Consider the following 22,073-nt stretch of genomic DNA (forward strand, 5'->3'; position numbering starts at 1 on the left):
GGTGGAAAACCTCATCAGGGTCTGAATTAAAAAGGAAGCCCAATGTGATCTTCTTGCCTGAACTGTTTTCCACACTGTCAAGCTCATCTGTTCACAGATCCAGGGGACGTATTTCCTTCGCAGAGCTCCTGTCTCACTGTGGACTACTTGCCGAGACCTCCTGCTCTTCAGTTCGAGCCTGTGTTTTGTGTCTGTGTTTGTGTGTGTGTGTGTGTGTGAAAGACAGAGACACGACTCTGAAAGCAACGGCTATAATCTGTGAAGATGTCTGCAGTGCGGCTTCTGTGGGTCCCTGTGCTGTTGTGTTTAACACACGGTGAGTGTCTTAAACGCACCATCAAACAATTGAGAGACATTTCAAACCTCACAACCTTTATCTCTGTCTGTCTGTGTCAGTCAGGCCATGATAAAACTGCAGGTAGCTGTATAGCAGGAATACACTTTCAAGCTAAATTGTATCTTCTGCTGTCATGCATTGTGATTTTAAAAGTATTTTAGATAGATAAACACACTAGACATTATAACAAAGATAATGTCAATTTACATCAGATATATACACATTTTTTAATATTATTATTTATAGATTTTATATTTACATTTTAAAGTGTGTGTGTATATATATATATATATATATATATATATATATATATATATATATATATATATATATATATATATATACCAATCACCAAAATTTATTCAGACACCTCGAAGATTTCATTCATTAATTCAGTTTATTCACTATAGTTTAAAAAATGGTAATAAAATATGACAAGATCTCAGAGTTAAACTGTGTCAGAAAAAAAAAACATTTCTTAATTATGTCAGATGACACTTAAGCAAAACATATTCAGGTCAAAGTGTCTGAATAATTTTTGGTTCAAATTTGTTTTATCAATTTTACTGGTAGTCCACTGTATGAAGAATTTTTGGATATAATATAATATATAATATAATATATGATATGATATATAATAGTTTACTTTATTTTGCTATCCTCACTTACATAAATGAACTATAGTGTCCTGCACCCACTAGTAAAAATATATAAAAAAATGTCTGAATTATTTTTGTTTTTTTATATAATCTGCATATATATATATATTATACATAGTATGTATTACATTTTATATAATATAAATAATATAATAAAATAAAAATCACTGTATAAATACTATATATATATATATATATATATATATATATATATATATATATTATACATAGTAAATACATTATATATTAAATTATATATAATATAAATAATAAAATATATATAAAAATCACTGTATCATTTTAACAAGAAGTAGCTCATGTATTCTTAAGCCGTTTGTAATGAATTATTAGATGTTATATAAAAAAAAAATGCAACTGAAGTGATTAATTCTTTTCCTAACGCTGTTTTTATTTCAATTGCTTGCTCACCCAATCAGGGCATTTTTGCACCTGTCCAGTAGTAGTATGTTTTTGCTTTTTGTTTATTCAGTCTTAGCTCACAGCGGGTGTGTTTATGGGTTTTCGGGTTCCCAGATTTTTGAGTAAAAACCCAAACCAGCTGTCACAGTTTATAGAGCATGTGTTGATACTAAAATGGAGCCATGGGTGATCGGGGTGGTCCAGACAGAAATATAGCTCTTGCCCCAGCTTGGTTGCTTCTGTCACAAGCGGTTATTATCTTCCAGTTGGTCGTGAATGCTTTGTTTTGTATTGCGATTTGTGAATACTTGATTTTGTGGTGGGTGTTCAAAATATGTGGCTGTCAGTGCTCGTTCATAGCCTGAATATCATTCGACTTTGACTGTAAGAAGGGCAGTGATGGAAATAAATCGCTCTCTGGGGAACAGGTGTTGCCAGTTATAACGCAGTGATAGATGTCCTAGTTAACGCAGTAGGGATTTGTATCTCTCCTCTTGTCTTGTGCCGGGACACCCATTATGAGGATATCTGTATTTCCTGTACTAGTAGCAGGTTATGTAAATCCACCAGTTATCAGCTGCTTACATGCTAAACATGTTTTACCATGTCAAACCAATGGAAGTCTTTATTATTTTGTATGCTAATTCTCTTATCTATCTATCTATCTATCTATCTATCTATCTATCTATCTATCTATCTATCTATCTATCTATCTATCTATCTATCTATCTATCTATCTATCTATCTATCTATCTATCAACAAATGTAATATTACTTAATATTTGTATTTCCTTAATACTTGATGTTATCACACATCAGTAAAATTGTTGGAGCAAAAGGTTAAGAGGAGAACTGTTACACAACTGTTCTTGTGTAACACCTTTTTGGTACAGTAAGTCATCTCACAGGATCACCAAGGAAAAAGAAATTTAAGGAACCAATTTTATTCAGAGGAGATGAAACAGAGGAGTGAGCATAGGCAGATGGACAGAAAGATAAACCATGTGAGAATTAAAGCGTGAGGCAGAAAGACAGCCCCCTGTGTTCGCCTTGTATTATATAGTCTCAGAATGTCCAAACTACAGTATCTGATCGGTCGGTGTAAATTATTTCTAAAATTTAATGCAACGTCACCATATAATCGCATATTACAGCGACATTCCCCCAGGAGCAACCTGAGGTTAAATGCCTTTTTCAAGGGCACAACGGTAATGGCTTATCATGACCTTCCCATAGCTGAGCATTACATGAACAATCCATCAATTGATATTCCAAACCCATTTGCTGTTATTTTTTACTGTGGAACAAAACAGAGAAATTATTTTGAATTTTTGGTCATTTCAATTCAAGGTCATTTTATAGGTACCATGTCTGTCAAGCTCCAAAAAGGACAAAAAAAGCACATAAAAAGGCAATAGTAGTTGAACAGCTGAATATGCAGAATGGATGTTGAGATTTTAGAGCTAATGGTGCGTTCAAATCATGTTGGAAAGATCCATATTGTATGTTTACGAGTTAAACGGCACCACAAAGTCATAAATACCAGTGGGAATCTCAAGATTTTCTTTGAGCCTCGATCTTTATGAGTTGGGGGCGTGTCAGTGAGAAACATGGCGGAATACCACAATACTTGTAGGTATTTAGCAGTGATTTTGTCAGGCTTTTTTATTTACAACCAAATAACCCGATAAAGTTGACAGTGGCTTCCTAAATTAATTAAAAACATAAAAAAGCAAAACACACCAATGCACATTCTTTGTTCTTTATTTTCTAGAAGTAGAGTTAAAAAACCTTGCTGTATTTTTGTGTAGTAAATCAAGAGAAGGTACACTGCCATTTTGCTATGACGTAGTTGTAAACAAACACTTTCCAACTCGTAAGCACAAACTTCCCAAGAGGACTTGAACGCACATCAGACAGAGAAGATTATTAATAAATACAACATAAATCTGGGTCTGTTCCTCATAAGGATGGCTATATCTCTTTATAAAGTTTGGAGTCAGTATGTTTTGTTGTTGTTGTTGTTGTTGTTTTTGTAAGAAATGAATCCTTTCATTCAAAAAAGATGCATCAAATTGATCAAAAGTAAAAGTAAAGACATTTATAATGTTATTTTTCTTTTTCAAATATTGTTCTTTTGAAAAGTACATTTGAAAATTATAAAATTATATAACAATATTTCACAATATTACTGTTTTTACTGTATTTTTGATCAAATAAATGCAGCTTTGGTGAATTAAAAAATCGTACAGACCCCAAACTTATGAACGGTCATGTATCACTTACATTTTTAGAGCTGGTAAAGTGCCCATGCACTCACACAAAGATGATATCCATTTACCAGCCATAAAAAAAGTCCTATAGAGCATTGCTATTATCGACAAAAACAAGTAGTGCAGTCTCACAGTGGATATCTTATGTTGCTGTGGATTACATTATTTAGTGTTGAACTGTGCTATAGCATCCAGATTGTTTAAATGAAGACTAATGTAAATCAGGACCTGACATTATCACAGTCTCCGTGTGCTGCTCACACTGTGCGAGTCTTCACCGATCTCAGATGCCTACTGTGATAACAGTTTCACTGGCTGTTTAACAGCTGTATCATATCCTGCTCTAAACACAATACTCCAGGAGTGCCATTAGTGTAAGTTCAGAGACCGTATGGCTTAGTGCTGGACGATGCTGTGGTTGTTAATGTATGTTTGTTGCATGTTAGTGAACACTGATGATTAGCTGGCCATGAGTGTTCTGTTGTTCTGTAGGAAATGTGGAATAAAGCAGTGGGAGGTGGATGCAGCAAAGAAACACTGGCAGAAAATAGTCTTGATTGAAATACGTGCACAGAGCAAGTGAGATCTGCAATGCTTATGTAGTTTCTAATAAGGCTGCAAACTATATTGATGCCATATCTGCCTATGTTGGAATTGTTGGTTTGCATCTGTTGTTACATTTAGATTACTTTTGTCCTCATCTAACACTAACTTAAAGTAATCTAACTACTGTACATTAAAATGTTGTGACAAATTAATTAGTAAAAAATGTAAAATTATTGCTTTTATTTATTTAGTTAGTTATATATGATTTTTTATTTTTTTTACAAAACAGTGTAGAATTTTAATATGGGCAATATATTATACAAAAAGATATATATTTTTTATTTAGCTTTTTTGGCATTTTCTATTTTCTATTTAGACAAAAAATATAGAATAACACATTTGTATATATATATTTTAGACAAAATGGTGTAAAATTTTAATATGAGTAATTTATTGTTTATTCATTTATTATTTATGAAAATAATTATCAGCTTATATTGTCTCGAATTAAATGCATCTTGATGAATAAACCCCTTTTACTTTTAAAAAGTTTATAAAAATATGCAAAAAGATATATTTTTTTTATTTTGCATATTTTAGTAAAAAAATGTAAAAAAAATTATTGCTTTTATTTATTTAGTTATATATATGATTTTTTATTTTTTTTACAAAACAGTGTAGAATTTTAATATGGGCAATATGTTATACAAAAAGATATATTTTTATTTAGCTTTTTTGGCATTTTCTATTTTCTATTTAGACCAAAAAATATAGAATAACACATCATTTGTAAATATATATTTTAGACAAAATGGTGTAAAATTTTAATATGAGTAATTTATTGTTTATTAATTTATTATTTATGAAAATAATTATCAGCTTATATTGACTATTCGATTTTAATGCATCTTGATGAATAAACCCCTTTTACTTTTAAAAAGTTTATAAAAATATGCAAAAAGATATATTTTTTTATTTTGCATATTTTAGTAAAAAAATGTAAAATTATTGCTTTTATTTATTTAGTTATATATATGATTTTTAATCTTTTTACAAAACAGTGTAGAATTTTAATATGGGCAATATATTATACAAAAAGATATATTTTTATTTAGATTTTTTTGCATTTTCTATTTTCTATTTAGACCAAAAAATATAGAATAACACATAATTTGTAAATATATATTTTAGACAAAATGGTGTAAAATTTTAATATGAGTAATTTATTGTTTATTAATTTATTATTTATGAAAATAATTATCAGCTTATATCGACTCGAATTTTAATGCATCTTGATGAATAAACCCCTTTTACTTTTAAAAAGTTGATAAAAAAATATGCAAAAAGATATATATTTTTTATTTTGCATATTTTTAAGATTAAGATTAGGGTTTTTTTGCATTTTATATTTAGACAAAAAATATTTTAGAATTGTAACATAGGTCATTTATTTATTAAAATGTTTATTTAAATACATATTTATTTATGAAAATAATTATATCAATCAGTGTTTTAATTGTAATTTTGGTGCATCCTGATGAACAAACCCCCTAACCCTAAGTATGAGCAATTATGATAAATAATGATTTAAAAGCACATAAAGATTACAGTGAAGAAATTGTATAATAAAATATATATGATAAAAAAAAAATGCGAAATGTATTTTAATTTAATTTAACAATGATGTCTTGCTGATCAAGCAATCTATAATGGATCTACTGGCCAACTGTCAAGACAGCACTGCAGAGCTTCAGCAGACAGGAAGGCTATTTTGCTGATTAGACCTAGTTGTAAAGCCTAGAAAGGCTGGGGGGAGAAGAAAGATGGCTATTAATCATTTAACAGAGGTTGAAAACGGAGGCCTAGAAACAGGCAAACTAATGAGGAGCAAGGTCTTTGTAATCTAAGCAGATTTTCAGCAGAATCCAGCTCTATCATGCTCCTTCGGAAAGCAGTGATGCAGTTTTCTTACACGTACAAGTCTGGCACTGTGGAAAACTGTTGTGCATGTGAGGAAAGGTGTGTCTGAGTGCACGTGTGCGCGTGTCGGAAAGAGGATAAGAAGATGGGGGAGGATGGAGAGAATGAGGATGCTAAATCTGGGCAAGGGTGAACAAGGACATACTGTATGAAGGACTGTCTCTTGTTGGTTTAATATTTATGGCAATTGCAGCCCACTCGTTATCCCAGCATTAAGAATTGATTGTGAGAAACCCAGTGTCTTAGAGCTTAAAAAGAAGAGACTTCATCTTTAGATCTGGTCGCCTAGGGAAATATCACTGCCGTTTGCCATTTACCCTCAACTAGTGGGTCACCAACAGTATCATTCATTGTAGATTCATTTTAGAGATTAAAGACTAGAGTGGACGGAGATGAGAATATGTGGGTTCAACAGGACGATTGTTAGACCACATTGACTAGAATACTGGCCAACATCATATCACATATTGGGCGACGTATCAAAGAGCTTTTGTTTCTATGGAAAGTTTCCACCCTGGAGCTCAGTGTTTGTCACAGATCTTTGCCATTTCCCGAGAGACCAGAGTGTATATGTCACTGCTATACAGTTTGAGAGTGCTGGCTGGCATGGAAACGTTGTCCTCAGCTGCTTGTTTTCAAGAAGCAAGCCTGAATCAGCTCTCAAAAGGCTTTTTCTTCTCTTTCTTTGAACTTCTCATTGCACCCCACAGTGTTCCTGTAGCTCAAACAGTAGAAAATGTTACGAACAACACCAAGGTCATGGGTTCATTTCCCAAGAAATTTATAAATGATCAAATGTTTACCTTGAATGCAATGCAAAATTGTAGGTCTCTCACTTTTCCGTCCAAAAAAGTACGCTGAAGCAATTGTAAAATGCGCTTAAAGGGTTAGTTCACCCAAAAATGAAAATGATGTCATTAATGACTCACCCTCATGTCGTTCCAAACCCGTAAGACCTCCGTTCATCTTCGGAACACAGTTTAAGATATTTTAGATTTAGTCCGAGAGCTTTCTGTCCCTCCATTGAAAGTGTTTGTACGGTATACTGTCCATGTCCAGAAAGGTAATAAAAACATCATCAAAATAGTCCATGTGACATCAGAGGGTTAGTTAGAAGTTGTTGAAGCATCGAAAATACATTTTGGTCCAAAAATAACAAAAACTACCGCACATACATTTTCAATGGAGGGACAGAAAGCTCTCGGACTAAATCTAAAATATCTTAAACTCTATTCAGAAGATGAATGGAGGTCTTACAGGTTTGGAACGACATGAGGGTGAGTCATTAATGACATAATTTTCACTTTTGGGTGAACTAACCCTTTAATTCAACTCTTTAATGAATTAATTCAATCCTGGGATTAAGCGGCCATTGTGCAGTCTAATCTGGAATAAGTTGCATAATGTAATCTCTGTAAAAAGGGGTTATGTAATGACCCTGTCCCCGCAGTGACATTGACAGAAGTTTAGATGGCAGTTTTTGACAGGTCTGACGGAAATGTCTTCTTTCCTCCCACCCTTTATAGTGTCCTTTGATGTATCTGCTTATTTCAATTTTTTAAAAATCCCCAAATATTCTTTGCTTTGCTCACTAAACATCGGCATGAAATCGAAATTCAAATTGTAAATGCGTTATTAATCTCATTGTGATGAATGCAAATCAACCAATGCATAGAACCAAGCCCCTGTCCAACATTATTTTCTTTTTCAATAACCTGTTACACTCAGATGTACATCAAAAGAAAGAAAAGATCTGACGCTACTTACATTTTATCATGACTTTAAAGTTAATAGTTAAAGGATTAGTTCACTTTAGAATTCAAATTTCTTGATCATTTACTCACCCCATGTCATCCAAGATGTTTATGTCTTTCTGTCTTTCTTCAGTCAAAAAGAAATTAAGGTTTTTGAGGAAAACATTCCAGGATTTTTCTCCATATAGCAGACTTCAATAGGGTTCAATGGGTTGAAGGTCCAAATTGCAGTTTCATTGCAGCTTCACAGGGCTCTACTCGATCCCAGACGAGGAATAAGGGGCTTATCTAAATATAAAAAAAATATACATACTTTTTTAACCACAAAACAAATGCTCAACTTGCCCTGCTCTGCGATTACGTAAACACATTGAAAAGGTCATGCGTGACGTAGGCGGAAGTACCTAGGAAGTGTTTACAAAGCAATCGGATAAATACTTAGTCGAATGGCCTTTACAAAAAAGGGTAAAACATCAATGTCAGGCAATTTTGAAGTTGGAGGAGAAAATGAGATGCAGTTTTTCGCCCTACATCACGCATGACCTTTCCAACATGATTACATAATGCGTGGCGGAGCGCAGATCTAGTGCAAGACGAGCATTTGTGGTTGAAAAATATATATACATTTTTTTTTTTTTTTTTTAGAAAATGACCCACCGTTTAGCTAGACTAGACTCTTATTCCTCAGCTGGGATCATGTAGAGCCCTTTGAAGCTGCATTGAAACTGCAATTTGGACCTTCAACCCATTGGTCCCTGTTGAAGTCCACTATATGGAGAAAAACCTTAATTTCTTTTCGACTGAACAAAGTAAGACATAAACATCTAGGATGACATGGGGATGAGTAAATTATCAGGAAATTTTAATTCTGAAGTGAACTAATGGGGCTGAGTAAATTATCAGGAAATTTTAATTCTGAAGTGAACTAATCCTTTAGAAACAATAATAACACTTAAAGGAAATCTCAGCAAAAATATACAAATCCATTTGCATACTGTACATTACAATGTTGTGATGCCTCATTATTAAAATGATTTGTTTAATGATTTTATTTAGGCATGTAGTATAGAATTTAAATATCAGCCAAGGTATTTATTGGCTTGCTTAATAATTTACTTGTTCTAGGAATGTGTCAGCATGATGTGTTTATACCCTTCCCTTCCTTATATCCCTTTCCTCTGAATTTCTGTATTGATAATTGTTTTTCCTCCCCAAACTACCTTTCTTCTTCCTCTCCGCAGCCAATCAGAAGGCAAAAAATCAATAATCTGTCAATGATAATTCGTGATGTGATGGATATAACACTGAAAACATTTAACTTCTCCCTCTTTCTCGTTTTCTTCCTCTTTTGTCTTCCAGTTGTTGTGGCACCAATTTTGACTTTTTTTTCTCCTTCCTCCTTTTCTATCAGCAATCAAGAGCAAATTATAAATGTTGTTTTACTGAATATTACAGCAAAGAGATGCCCGTAAAAAAAATCGAAATAGCAGGACGACTGTATTTAAAGCTGTAGCTGTGATTGATGTGTGTGCAATGTTTTCTGTCCCTCATCTCATTGCACATATATAAATACTTCTCCAGAGGTCAGAATTGCAAAAAGATCATTGGTTGAGAGCGATGCAGATGTCTCTGTGGAAACTGCAGGGTGAAGTGTGAGAGAAAGATACTTGGAATATCAGGTGTGTTCCTTTCTACAAGTGTTTGCGTCTTCTAGGCATATATAGAGACTTGCATCTATATATGAAAATAGATTAATGACTAAAAAAGGGTCTCAGCTCACCGCTAACAATTTATTTCCCCTCAATGCTTTCTGAAGACAAAAAAATAAATAAAAAATTGAAGTAAATACTATGCTTTGAGATGCACAGTTAATTAGGATGATTTTAACTGCATAGTTTTTATGAGTGGAAATAAAGCTTGCAAGAAAATGCTCTGCCTTGAACTAAAAGCCAGCATGCATAATTCCCAAAAAATGGGAACGCATGCAAAAAAAAAAGATAAAAAGAGAAGATTTAGACGTACTAATGCCTGTCTGTTCAAAACAAAAAAAGTGGGCATCAGTAAGACTTAGAGCATTTTAAGAATTGAAGCAGATGTGTCTACGTTTCTGTCACTGAATGTCTTGTTCTTCCTGTAGCTTGGCTCTGCCATGGGGCGTGTGTGGAGGTGGACTCCGACACGGAGGCAGTGATGGGCGATGGTTTCAAATTGGGCTGTATCTCTTGCAAGATGAGAGGGGAAGTGCCGGCCTCTGCCACAGTGGACTGGTGGTTCAGGGCCAAAGGCGAGAGTGATTTTACACACGTGAGTATGAGACCAAAGACCAGATGTTACAGCTTCACTTCACGTGATTGAGAGACACAGATGCTGCTCCCTCCGTACAATGCATTACCTTAATAAATGTGCCGATGCTTTTTACATGTACAAAAGCTCTAGTACAGCTGCATGCCTACTGACATGCACACAATAATCAATGCAACTTAATTATTTCCATGGAAAAATAAAACATCTAAACCAGATTTGAGCAGATTTGAGACTGCTGGATTTTTCATGCAAGGCCAAGATCATGCATTATTTATGACCATCTTCGTGGCTAGAAGTGAATTATTGCACATCATTTCTAGCAAAGAACATTCTCGAGCAGTATCAATGGACACTTGACTTTCAGTAGGTTTATGAGGAGGATGCAGAAGAAGACCTCTGCCGTTAGAACAACTAGTTCTACTACCTAACCTCCTAAAAACTGCAGTGTCCACACATAGGTGTTACCAGGGCTTGACATTAACAGCCTTCGAATGCGGGCGGATTTCAGCAGTGGCTTGTAACACAGCCATTCCTACTTGAAGGCTTGAATTTTTTATATATAAAAATATATATATTTGAAATATTTAATATTTTTATTCACTTGGAGTCTTTTAAAAAGGCATCTGAAATAATAAACTAAGTGCAATGTAGTGTTGTCAAAAATATTGATTTTTCGATCAATGCTGAAATATCTGAAAAGCCTCCAATACTCATTTTCCGCAAGATAGATCATGATCTCTCTGACAGCGAGTTGACACACAAACCCGCCTCCCCTTACTCACTCGTTGTTTGTGTTACAGGGCTTGAATTACGGCGTGGGATTGCGCATAATTTTACTCACACCCAAAGTGTGTGCACATAAAGCCGCCTCTTAGTACTAAATTGAGTTCTTTTTCGCTGCTTATTGCACTTAAACAGTCAAATACAACAAAAAATTGTCAGGTCTTTGCGGGTATTCACATAAACACAGTCAGTTATGTTTTAAGTGAAAATTAACAGTTGAGAAAGAAAACACGTGGGTTAGTTCACCCAAAAATGAAAATTCTGTCATTTATTACTCACCCTCATGTCGTTCCACACCGTAAGACCTTCATTCATCTTCGGAACACAAATTAAGGTATTGTTGATGAAATCCGATGGCTCAGTGAGGGCTCTATTGAGGGCAAAGCCGTTCAAAGACTTTTCAACAATATCTATATGGGCCGATTTCAAAATACTGCTTCATGAAGCTTCTGAGCTTTATGAATCTTTTGTTTCGAATTAGTGATTCGGATCTCCTATCAAACGGCTAAACTGTTGAAATCATGCGAGTTTGGCGCTCCGATTCACTGATTCGATTCGTAAAGCTCCGAAGCAATGTTTTGAAATCGCTCATCACTAGATATTGTTGAAAAGTCTTTATTTTGGGGTTTTTTTTTGGCGCACAAAAAGTATTCTTGTCGGTTTATAATATTAAGATAGAACCACTGAACTCACATGAACTGCTTCAAATATGTTTTTAGTAGCTTTATGGATCTTGACAGTTTGAATGGCTTTGCTCTCAATAGAGCCTCACTGAGCCATCAGATTTCATCAACAATATCTTAATTTGTGTTCTGAAGATGAATGAAGGTCTTACAGGTGTAGAACGATATGAGGGTGAGTAATAAATGACATTATTTTCACTTTTGGGTGAACTAACCCTTTAAAGTGAGAGCAGCCTAATAAACCTGCTGTCAAATTATGAGATAATATTTAAAATATCTATATGGAAGTTTTCCCAATGGTATTGATGTCAAAACTGTGGCCAGTGAAAATGCTGATTGGCTATTAACTTTGGAAAACCACTAGCCACAGTGGCTGTTGAGCAAAAAAGTTTATGTCAAGCCCTGGGCGTAACACAAGCCTCTTTCAGTGTGAGAGACAGTTTAGCATAGAATATGACTAGAATTGTATTTGTTATGTAATAATGAAAGAGAATGAGATAATTTGTGGCTGTTAATATTTAATAATTTATTAATTTTTTTATTAATATTTCAGTAATTCTATCAAAAGGTGAAATTATTGGTATATTAAAAGTAAATCAAAGCAAATGCTATGTCCTGGAATTTTTTAGGGTTTCCACACTTTTTGACCAATACATTTTCATGAGCTCTCCAGATAATCATAAAGGATAAGGATTTGTAAAACCACTTCATAGATATTTAAATGTAATAAAGTGTAAATGTAAAAAACGTAATTGATTATACTTCTTAGTGTCTATTATGTTATCACTGTGGTTTGTGGCAGATTTCACTCTACCAAACTCTAGCCTATAAACTGATTTAAAACAGATTTTTCTCATTGCACTGACAATTTTGGAAAACCAAAATTGATAATTACAGTTACAGCTTTTCCATGACAGTTTATCTTCATAGTTCTCTTCTGTAGACAGGGGGCAGTGTAGAGCAAAATACAGACAACAGTCAATCACTGACCTTGACTCTTTTAACAGCTATTTATAGACACAAAATGGTTGTTACTTTCCTGTAGCTCAGTGGTTAGAGCATGGCACTAGCAATGCCAAGGTCATGGGTTCGATCCCAGGGATTGCACATACTCAGATACAAATGTATAGCATAATGCAATGTAAGTCGCTTTGGATAAAAGCGTCTGCCAAATGCATAAATGTAAATGTAAATGTAAATGTTTTGGGTACTGGATCAAATATTGTGTCCTTCACACTGGTTATTTGCCATAACAGTCTCTCTCTTTTTTCCTACAATAGATCTACAGTTATGCAGATATGGAAGGCTATGTAATGGACGACCGCTTCGTTGACCGCCTAGCCTGGAACGGCAGTAAAAAAACTGATGATGTGCAAGACGGCTCTATTTACATCCTCAACGTCACCTTCAATGACACCGGCACCTATCGATGCTTCTTCGACCGCACACTCGTCTTCCCCAATTACGAGTACCGCACCAATGCTACCAAGTTTATCATCCTCACTGTGGTGGGCAATGGTATGTCCATCAAAAGAGAATGAAATTTTTATGAAAAGAAACAAATGCAAACAGGTTTTGAAATTAATTAGGCAGGTACAAATCAGAGTAAGAGCCGGACAGAACACACACAAAATCCTCTGCAATACAGCCAAGAAGCACAAGGTTGTGTTCATAAAGACAGATGAGTCAACACGGAATAGAAATGCCTTTGTAATGTCAAAAGCAAGGACACTGTCATTGCCTTTACATGGCCCTGAAAGCAAAGTGTTTTCATAGCAGCAGCATCAGGGCTTTTTACCATCTGTGTCCTTGACTCACCAAATGCTTAGTGCTTTGAAAGCAAGGATTTTTAAGCATCTAAAGCATAATTTTATTTGAGCTATTTGATTTTTTTTCTTCTTCAAAATTTACAGTATTTATTTTGTGGATTGATGTAGGAACATTAAACATTTTCTTTTAGCTTTTTCTGAAATCAGTACATTAACTTCCCCAATAATCCTAGTGTGTTTTGTGAGGAATGTATTATTATTATGATTGTTTATTTCCATCCTTGGCAAGTGAAAAGAACCTGCAACCAAACTACCTATGCTTGTAGGAAAACAATAATCAGAAAGTGAATTACAAATCACTAAAGATGCCGATAGTGTTCCATTTGTTGTCAAACTATTATATATAATGTTTGTTAATTAAAAAAAACCTGAAATAATATAAAATACAAATATTAGATGAAAAACAAGGGGAAATTAGCCTTGGCAACTAATGGAAATAAAATATGTTTAAGTTGAAATACTAAAACTAAAACTGGAAAAAAATAATATATATATAAAAAAAAAAAACGAATAAAAATGACAAAGCTAGATAGCAAAATGAAAATGAAAACTGAAAATAAAAATAAAAGCTAATTTTTGAATTAGAATACTTATATTAAATACTATACAGTGGCATGAAAAAGTATGTGAACCTCTTGCAGAATCTGTGAAAATTAATTATTTTAATAAAATAAGAGGGATAATAAAAAAAAATGCATGTTATTTTTTGTTTCGTACTGTCCTGATTAAGATATTTTACATAAAAGATGATTGCATTTAGTTCACAAGACAAAACAATAGCTGAATTTATTAAAATAACCCCATTCATAAGTATGTGAACCATTGATTCTCAATACTGTGTGTGGTTACCTGATGATCCACGACTCTACACTTTTTGTTTTGTGATGGTTGTTCATGAGTCTCTTGTTTGTCCTAAGCTCTGTTCTTCAGAAAATTCCTCCAGGTCCTGCAGATTCATCAGTTTTCAAGCATTTTTGCATATCTGAACCCTTTCCAGCAGTGACTGAATGATTTTGAGATTCATCTTTTCACACTGAAGGACTCAAACAAACTATTAAAAAAGGTTCAAACATTCACTGATGCTCCAGAAGGAAAGAGTCGGGCATTAAGAGTCGGGGTGTGAAAACTTTTAAACAGGATGAAGATGTCACAATTTTTCTTATTTTGTTTAAATATCATTGTTTTTCATTTTTACTGCCCTTCGGAACCAACAGAAGATACTTGCATGTTTCCTGGAAGAAAAATTAAGTACAATTTACCTTGATATTTGAATTCAAAAGTTTTCACACCCTGACTCTTAATGCATCGTGTTTCCTTCTGGAGCATCAGTGAATGTTTGAACATTTTTTAATAGTTGAGTTTCAGTCCCTCAGTTGTCCTCAGTGTGAAAAGATGAATCTCAAAATCATACAGCCACTGCTGGAAAGGGTTCAAATATGCAAAAATGCTTGAAAACTGATGAATCTGCAGGAGCTGGAGGATTTTTCTGAAGAACAGACCTCAGTTTAACTGCTCAGGACAAACAAGAGACTCATGAACAAACATCACAAAACAAACAAACAGTCGTGGATCATCAGGTAACCACACACAGTATTGAGAATCAATGGTTCACATACTTATGAATGGGGTTATTTTAATAAATTCAACTATTGTTTTGTCTTGTGAACTAAATCCAAACATATTTTATGTAAAATATCTTACTCAGGACAGTACGAAACAAAAAATAACATACATTTTTTTATTATCCCTCTTATTTTATTAAAATAATTCTAATTTTCACAGATTCTGCAAGGGGTTCACATACTTTTTCATGCCTCTGTAACTGTATATAAATATTACTAAAATAACAATGGTAGTGTAAGGAAACCAGGATCTATGGAAGCCTATTTCCACAAATAAAAATAAAACGGTTGTTGTGTCTTTGATTTCTCTTGTAATAATGTTATATCTCACAATTAGGAATTTATTTCCTACTGTAAGCTTCATCCCCTGAGTACCTGTTATATTTTTGACTCTGAGGTAAAAACAAGCTTCTATAGGGTTAAAATCCCAAACTAATCTACAATATTAAACATTTTGGCAGCCAGTGATCATCACAAGGCAAAATCTCCTTTTATAGTTTATGAGGGAAAAGAAAGTGTACAGTATTTTTGACAAACACTTCTCCCCTTTAATACAATGCAAAATGAATGGCCAAATGATCAAATTGTAATTTTTGTTGGAAGCCACACTCAAAATCAACTTCTGAGGGACTACATTTTCAGTTTGACTCTTCTGCTGAGAACATCTCATGTCACATATGCTGACGTTATGCTGATAATTCAATCAGACAAGTCTTTACTTCCTGTCAGAGTCTGAGTCAGGCCTACATCAGCACTGATGTCACTGCTTATGTGTCTATCTTACATAATACTGACTCTGAGTGCTGAAACCTGCACAAATATGTTTAGACCGTACTTTAAACTTCCTTCTATCAATGTTTGATCATAATTTTAAGAGTAATAGATCAAGTCTGATCAGACCAGGTGTTAAGGATTATATGAAAATGTCAAAGTTATGAAAGAACCAAATATTTGAATTTTCATCTCACTTACCCCTAGCTACACGAGGTATGGCGTCCATCTTATCTGAGATCATGATGTATGTGTCAATCATCGGGCTGCAGTTATGGCTGGTGGTGGAGATGGTCTACTGTTACAGGAAGATCGCAGCAGCGGGAGAAGAAGCGCTGAGAGAGAGCGAGTGAGTCACTTATTTGATCAAACATCCAATGAAAATGGTAATATTGTGAAATATTCTCAATAACATTATAATCAATGTTGAAAACAGTTGAAACTGTGATACATTACCGTTGAAAAGTCTGAAGTCGTTTAAAGGGATAGTTCACCCAAAGATGAAAATTATCCCATAATTCATGCTCACCCTCAAAGCATCCTTGGTGTATATGACTTTCTTCTTTCAGCCAAACACAATCCGAGTTTTACTAAAAAATACCATGGCTCTTCCAAGCTTTATAATGGGAGTGAATGGAACCAGAGATTTTGAAGCCCAAAAAGCGCATCCAGTTTATAAAGTTGTAAATATGGATATGTTTATTACAAAACCTGCGCTTCCATTCAGAAGACCTTTATTAACCCACTGGAGCTGTATGGATTACTTTAAAGGTGCCCTAGAACTTCTTTTTAAAAGATGTAATATAAGTCTAAGGTGTCCCCTGAATGTGCCTGTGAAGTTTCAGCTCAAAATACCCCATAGATTTTTTTAATTCATTTTTTTAACTGCCTATTTTGGGGCATCATTAACTATGCACCGATATATAGGTTGCGCCCCCTTTAATTCTCGTGCTCCCCCTCCCCCGGAGCTCACGCTTGCCTTGAACAGCATAAACACTGTTCACACAGCTAATATAACCCTCAAAATGGATCATTACAAGATGTTCATCATGCATACTGCATGCATACATCAGATCATGTGAGTATAGTATTTATTTGGATGTTTACATTTGATTCTGAATGAGTTTGAGGCTATGCTCCATGGCTAAAGCTAACATTACACACTGTTGGAGAGATTTATAAAGAATGAAGTTGTGTATATGAATTATACAGACTGCAAGTGTTTAAAAATGAAAATAGCAACGGCTCGAAACGATGGTAACTTTAACCACATTTAACAGTACATTAGCAACATGCTAACGAAACATTTAGAAAGACAATTCAGAAATATCACTAAAAATATCATGTTATCATGAATCATGTGAGTTATTATCGCTCCATCTGCCATTTTTCGCTATTGTTCTTGCTTGCTTACCTAGTCTGATGATTCAGCTGTGCACATCCAGACATTCTGCCCTTGTGTAATGCCTTGAACATGAGCTGGCATATGCAAATATTGGGGCCATACATATTAATGATCCTGATTGTTACGGAATAGTCAGTGTTATGTTGAGATTCGCCTGTTCTTCTGAGGTCTTTTAAATAAATGAGATTTATAAAAGAAGGAGGAAACAATGGAGTTTGAGACTCACTGTATATCATTTCCATGTACTGAACTCTTGTTATTTAACTATGCCAAGATAAATTCAATATTTAATTCTAGGGCACCTTTAATTATGGATAGATGCACTTTTTTGGGCTTTAAAATCTCGAGCCCCATTCACTCCCACTATAAAGCTTAGAAGAGCCAAGATATTTTTAATATAACTCCTAGTATATAATTATATACTATTTCAAATAAATGCTATTCTTTTGAACTTTCTAGAGTCTCTTTAGAGAAATAATACAATATCTGAAGGATCATAAGACACTGAAGACTTATATTTCCGCCTGACTTTTATTAGTTTCCACTGCTTTTCTTCCTTCGAATCTATATTTCCCACAATCCCAAAGTGATCTATATTTTTCTGCAAGCTGCTGTTCTCAAAACAAGTTCTTGTTGCTGTTCTTTTCTTCATTACCTTTTCTGTCCCTTCTGCCTTTCTTTCCCTGCTTCCCATTCTCTTAGGGCGGAATATTTAGCTATAACCTCGGAGAGCAAAGATAATTGTGCAGGTGTAGCGGTGGCAGAATAACACAGGTGGGATCGTTAAATGTAACTCTTATGGTCACATCTGGACTTCCTCTATTTCATGTCTGTTTATCCATCTGCCTTTTGTTTCATTTCAGGTCCAAAAAAAGTCTCAAGCCAAAAGCTTGAAGATATGTCCACTATGACATCACCAACGGCGTCCTCAATCACCATCACCGTATGGCACCATCACTGCCATAACCACAGGGCCGCTGTTTTCACAATGACTGTGACAGAAACGCCATTCTAAACCATCAGGGAAATGCAGTCACATATTACAAAAAAATGGAAGTGTTTTCACCCTAGACAACAATTTGAGGTTAACAAATGAATGAAGCATTTATTGGTTCAAGCATGATTCTGTAACACTGAACATAACAAATTGTACCGAACATGACTTGTACATACGTGTTTCAGCTTTTAACACCTTTTTGCTTTTTTCCACATGAGAACTCAGCTTTAAATGTAATAAAAATGAGCCACCAGTATATATTATGAGCCAGAGGACATCAGAAATATTATAGTGTATAAAAATCTGCAGGTCACTAGTATATTTACTGAGCCAGAGCAAAAACATATATATATATATATATAAACATGTTTTAATCAAATCGAATTATATATGTGAAAACATATCTATATATATAAGTATTCTAAAGATCACAAATACATATGTAATATATAAATAGGAAAAATAGAAAACTTATTAACATATATTAGGGGTGTAACGTTGAACATATTCTTTCGGTTCGCACGCATGTTTAGCGAACCAATGTAGCGTTGTTTTAAAGGGTTAACGTAGTTCACCCAAAAATGAAAATTCGGTCATTAATTACTCACCCTCATGCCATTCCACATCCGTAAGACCTTCGTTAGCCTTCGGAACACAAATTAAGATATTTTAGTTAAAATCCGATGGCTCCGTGAGGCCTCCATAGGACACAATGTCATTTCTTCTCTCAAGATCCATAAAGGTACTAAAAACATATTTAAATCGGTTCATGTGAGTACAGTGGTTCAATATTAATATTATAAAGCGACAACAATATTTTTTGAGCGCCAAACATAACAAAATAACGACTTATTTAGTGATGGCCGATTTCAAAACACTGCTTCAGGAAGCATCGGAGCACAGTGAATCGTGGCTCGAATCTGATCGGAGCGCCAAAGTCACGTGATTTCAGCCGTTGGCAGTTTGACCCGCGATCTGAATCATGATTCGACACACTGATTCGTTTATGCTCCGATGCTTCATGAAGTAGTCAAGTAGTGTTTTGAAATCGGCCATCACTATATAAGTCGTTATTTTGTTATTTTTGGCGCTCCAGAAATATTCTCGTCTCTTTATAATATTAATATTGAACCACTGAACTCACATGAACCGATTTAAATATGTTTTTACTAACTTTATGGATCTTGAGAAAGGAAATGTCATTGCTCCCTGGCCTATGGCCTTAATTTGTGTTCCGAAGATAAACGAAGGTCTTACGGGTGTGGAACGGCATGACGGTAAGTAAATGACAGAATTTTCATTTTTGGGTGAACGAACCCTTTAACCACTGCAGAAATTTTCAGTATGCTAAATGTAATTTGAAACTGAGTTTCCCTCTTTGAATGGGAAACTTGTATTTCACAGTTGTATTCTAATGAAATTCACTCCAGTATTTCAATTTCTCAGCGAGTCTCAATTTATCTCCACAGACTTAATTGAACGAGCGCCGGTGTTGTCCCAACTTCTGACCCCCGCCAGATACCCCCCAAATCCCGAAAATAGGTAGGTTTAGGGTTAGGTTTTGGGGTGGGGTTACGATTAGGCAATCAAGTAGCGGCTTCAACGAAGGGATAATAATTTGGCATGGAGTCAAAATTAGGCACAACACCTGTGCACATTAGAATGGGACTGCAAGAATTCTGACTAAAATATACATTTTGTATCCAAAATTGGAAGCACTTCAAATCTGTTCCCAACAAAACATTGAATCGCAGCAGGAACAGTGTTTTGCAGCAGTATTGACAGACTTCTATATTTAAAGGGGAAAACATAGTTTGTTCAGTAAAGCAAAAAAAAAAAATCAAAACCGAGGTACGTAATTTTTGCGTATACTGTTTCACCCCTAATATATATAGAAGGAGAAATCTCATGTTTGGCAGCTAGGGACTGTGATTAGCATTGCATAGCTAATGCCAACATAATAACAACGCACATTTACAACAAGAGCTTCCTATCTGAATACAGTCCTTCTCACATACAGGGGACTTGAACCAGAACTAACTTAACTAATCACAGGTAAGCTAACCATAACTTTTAAAACTTTATTTCTAAAACAATCGTTCACTTAAAGGTACACTATGGAACTTTTGCTGCTCTAGCAGTAAAAAAAAAAAACTGCATGCATTTTGCTGAAGAACATTGTTTTGGTTGTGCTTAGGCTCTGAGTGAGTGTACAGATGAATATGACCCTTCACTATAGATATTGCTTTATAGTGAACTCTGTTAGAGAGCTACAGTTTATCTGTTTAATAAAATACCTTCACCACTGCCACTCCCACACCATACACACGTCAAGCAATAATAATATGGGGGCTGTTTACACGACACCGTTTTCAACTAAAAATGGAAAAAAATGTTGTGTTTTGGCCGTTCATTTACATGACAGTGGCCCCCTTGTAGAAGAACAACAAACACATTTGTGTTTACAACTGTGACAATGAGCGCTTACCAGGATCAACTAAATGCCGGATTTTCAAAAGTATGTGAAGTTTGCGGCTCCGCTGTCGCAGTAAACTTGCACAACGTTCTTGAATGAATAATTTATTAGATGCACGGCGGTCTGTTATTGTAGGGACATCGACTTTACATTTTCACGCCCCTGAACACGACTCGGAACCAAACGAACTGTGATTGGTTGCAAACATCCTCTTGGGCGGTCCTTGGCCGATGAAAGCTGCGATAGAGTCCAGACCTTCTAACATCAGTCTACGTCAAAACCTCGGTGTAAACTGTAACGCCATGCACATGCGTATTACGTGTTTAGTTTATCCATCTTATTTTTCAACGTGGAATTAAAGGTGCAGTGTGTAAATATTAGCGGCATCTAGTGGTGAGGTTGCAAACTGCAACCAACAGCGTTCACCCCTCCCTTTCGAAGAAAAATAGAGAAGCTATGGTGGCCGTCTGGCCAACACAAGTCAAGATGTCGTCATCTGAGACAGCAGAGAGTACGTTAGCCAGTCAAGCAATGAGGTTTCTACTTTCTTCTTATAAAGAATGGTCTCTGCTTCTAATAAATCTAATGATTTGTGCGTATTCAACATAGTTACGATGCAAGCTGCCTCTAAAAACGTGAACAATTTAGAAGAACAACACTATAGTGATGAAACGTGATCTGTAGAGTGTTTGTCCATTTAGGGCTGCTGTAGAAACATGACAGTGCATAATGGCGACTTAACATGTATGGGGACCCGTGGACTATGTAGGTATAAATGGCTTATTCTAAGGTAATAAAAACAAAAGTTAATTATGTAAGATCTTTATACACCACTGAAAACATAGTTATGTATGTTATATTGCATTTCTGTCAAAGAAAAAAAGTTTTCCTTTTTTTAGTACATCGTTGTCATGTAAATGTATCCTCAGACTAGTGTTGGGGTGGAGATTATAGCATCATTAAGAGTTGGTTTAGTGGTGGGGTCCTGAAAAGTGAAGCCAAAGTGTCTTGTTCGCCCCCAGGTGGCTGGATGCAGTATAGGTCATAAACCCCGCCCTCTCTATGTAATGTAATGGGAAGGGAGACAAATTAAACTATCAACTGCAATTTTTACCTAGGAAACTCGTATTTGCGATACTTCCGAGAGCACGTGGAGGCAGGATAAGTCACAAATTCCCGCGAAAATGATCCCGTCAGGTCTAAAATACAAACACTTATAATAGGCTTAGCATTG

At 34.9% G+C, this 22,073-nt stretch overlaps 1 protein-coding gene across 1 annotated transcript; it reads left to right on the plus strand.

Annotated features, from left to right (window-relative positions):
* Positions 1-33: 33 nt before the first annotated feature.
* scn1ba (sodium channel, voltage-gated, type I, beta a) lies at positions 34-19,062 on the plus strand. Its single transcript, XM_067396290.1, has 5 exons — positions 34-316; positions 10,107-10,273; positions 13,020-13,257; positions 16,169-16,310; positions 18,230-19,062. The coding sequence occupies exons 1-5, from the start codon at positions 265-267 to the stop codon at positions 18,258-18,260; spliced, it is 630 nt and encodes a 209-aa protein (XP_067252391.1). The 5' UTR covers positions 34-264; the 3' UTR covers positions 18,261-19,062.
* Positions 19,063-22,073: the final 3,011 nt, after the last annotated feature.

Source organism: Chanodichthys erythropterus, chromosome 2 (genome assembly GCF_024489055.1).
Source record: "Chanodichthys erythropterus isolate Z2021 chromosome 2, ASM2448905v1, whole genome shotgun sequence".
In the NCBI taxonomy this organism is placed as follows: Eukaryota; Metazoa; Chordata; class Actinopteri; order Cypriniformes; family Xenocyprididae; genus Chanodichthys; species Chanodichthys erythropterus.

Bases quoted from the DNA above. Each gene is read 5' to 3' on its own strand.
- scn1ba (XM_067396290.1), top strand. From the start codon at position 265: ATGTCTGCAGTGCGGCTTCTGTGGGTCCCTGTGCTGTTGTGTTTAACA. The intron at 317-10,106 runs GTGAGTGTCTTA...TTCTTCCTGTAG, and splicing joins GCTGTTGTGTTTAACACACG to CTTGGCTCTGCCATGGGGCG. The intron at 10,274-13,019 runs GTGAGTATGAGA...TTCCTACAATAG, and splicing joins GCGAGAGTGATTTTACACAC to ATCTACAGTTATGCAGATAT.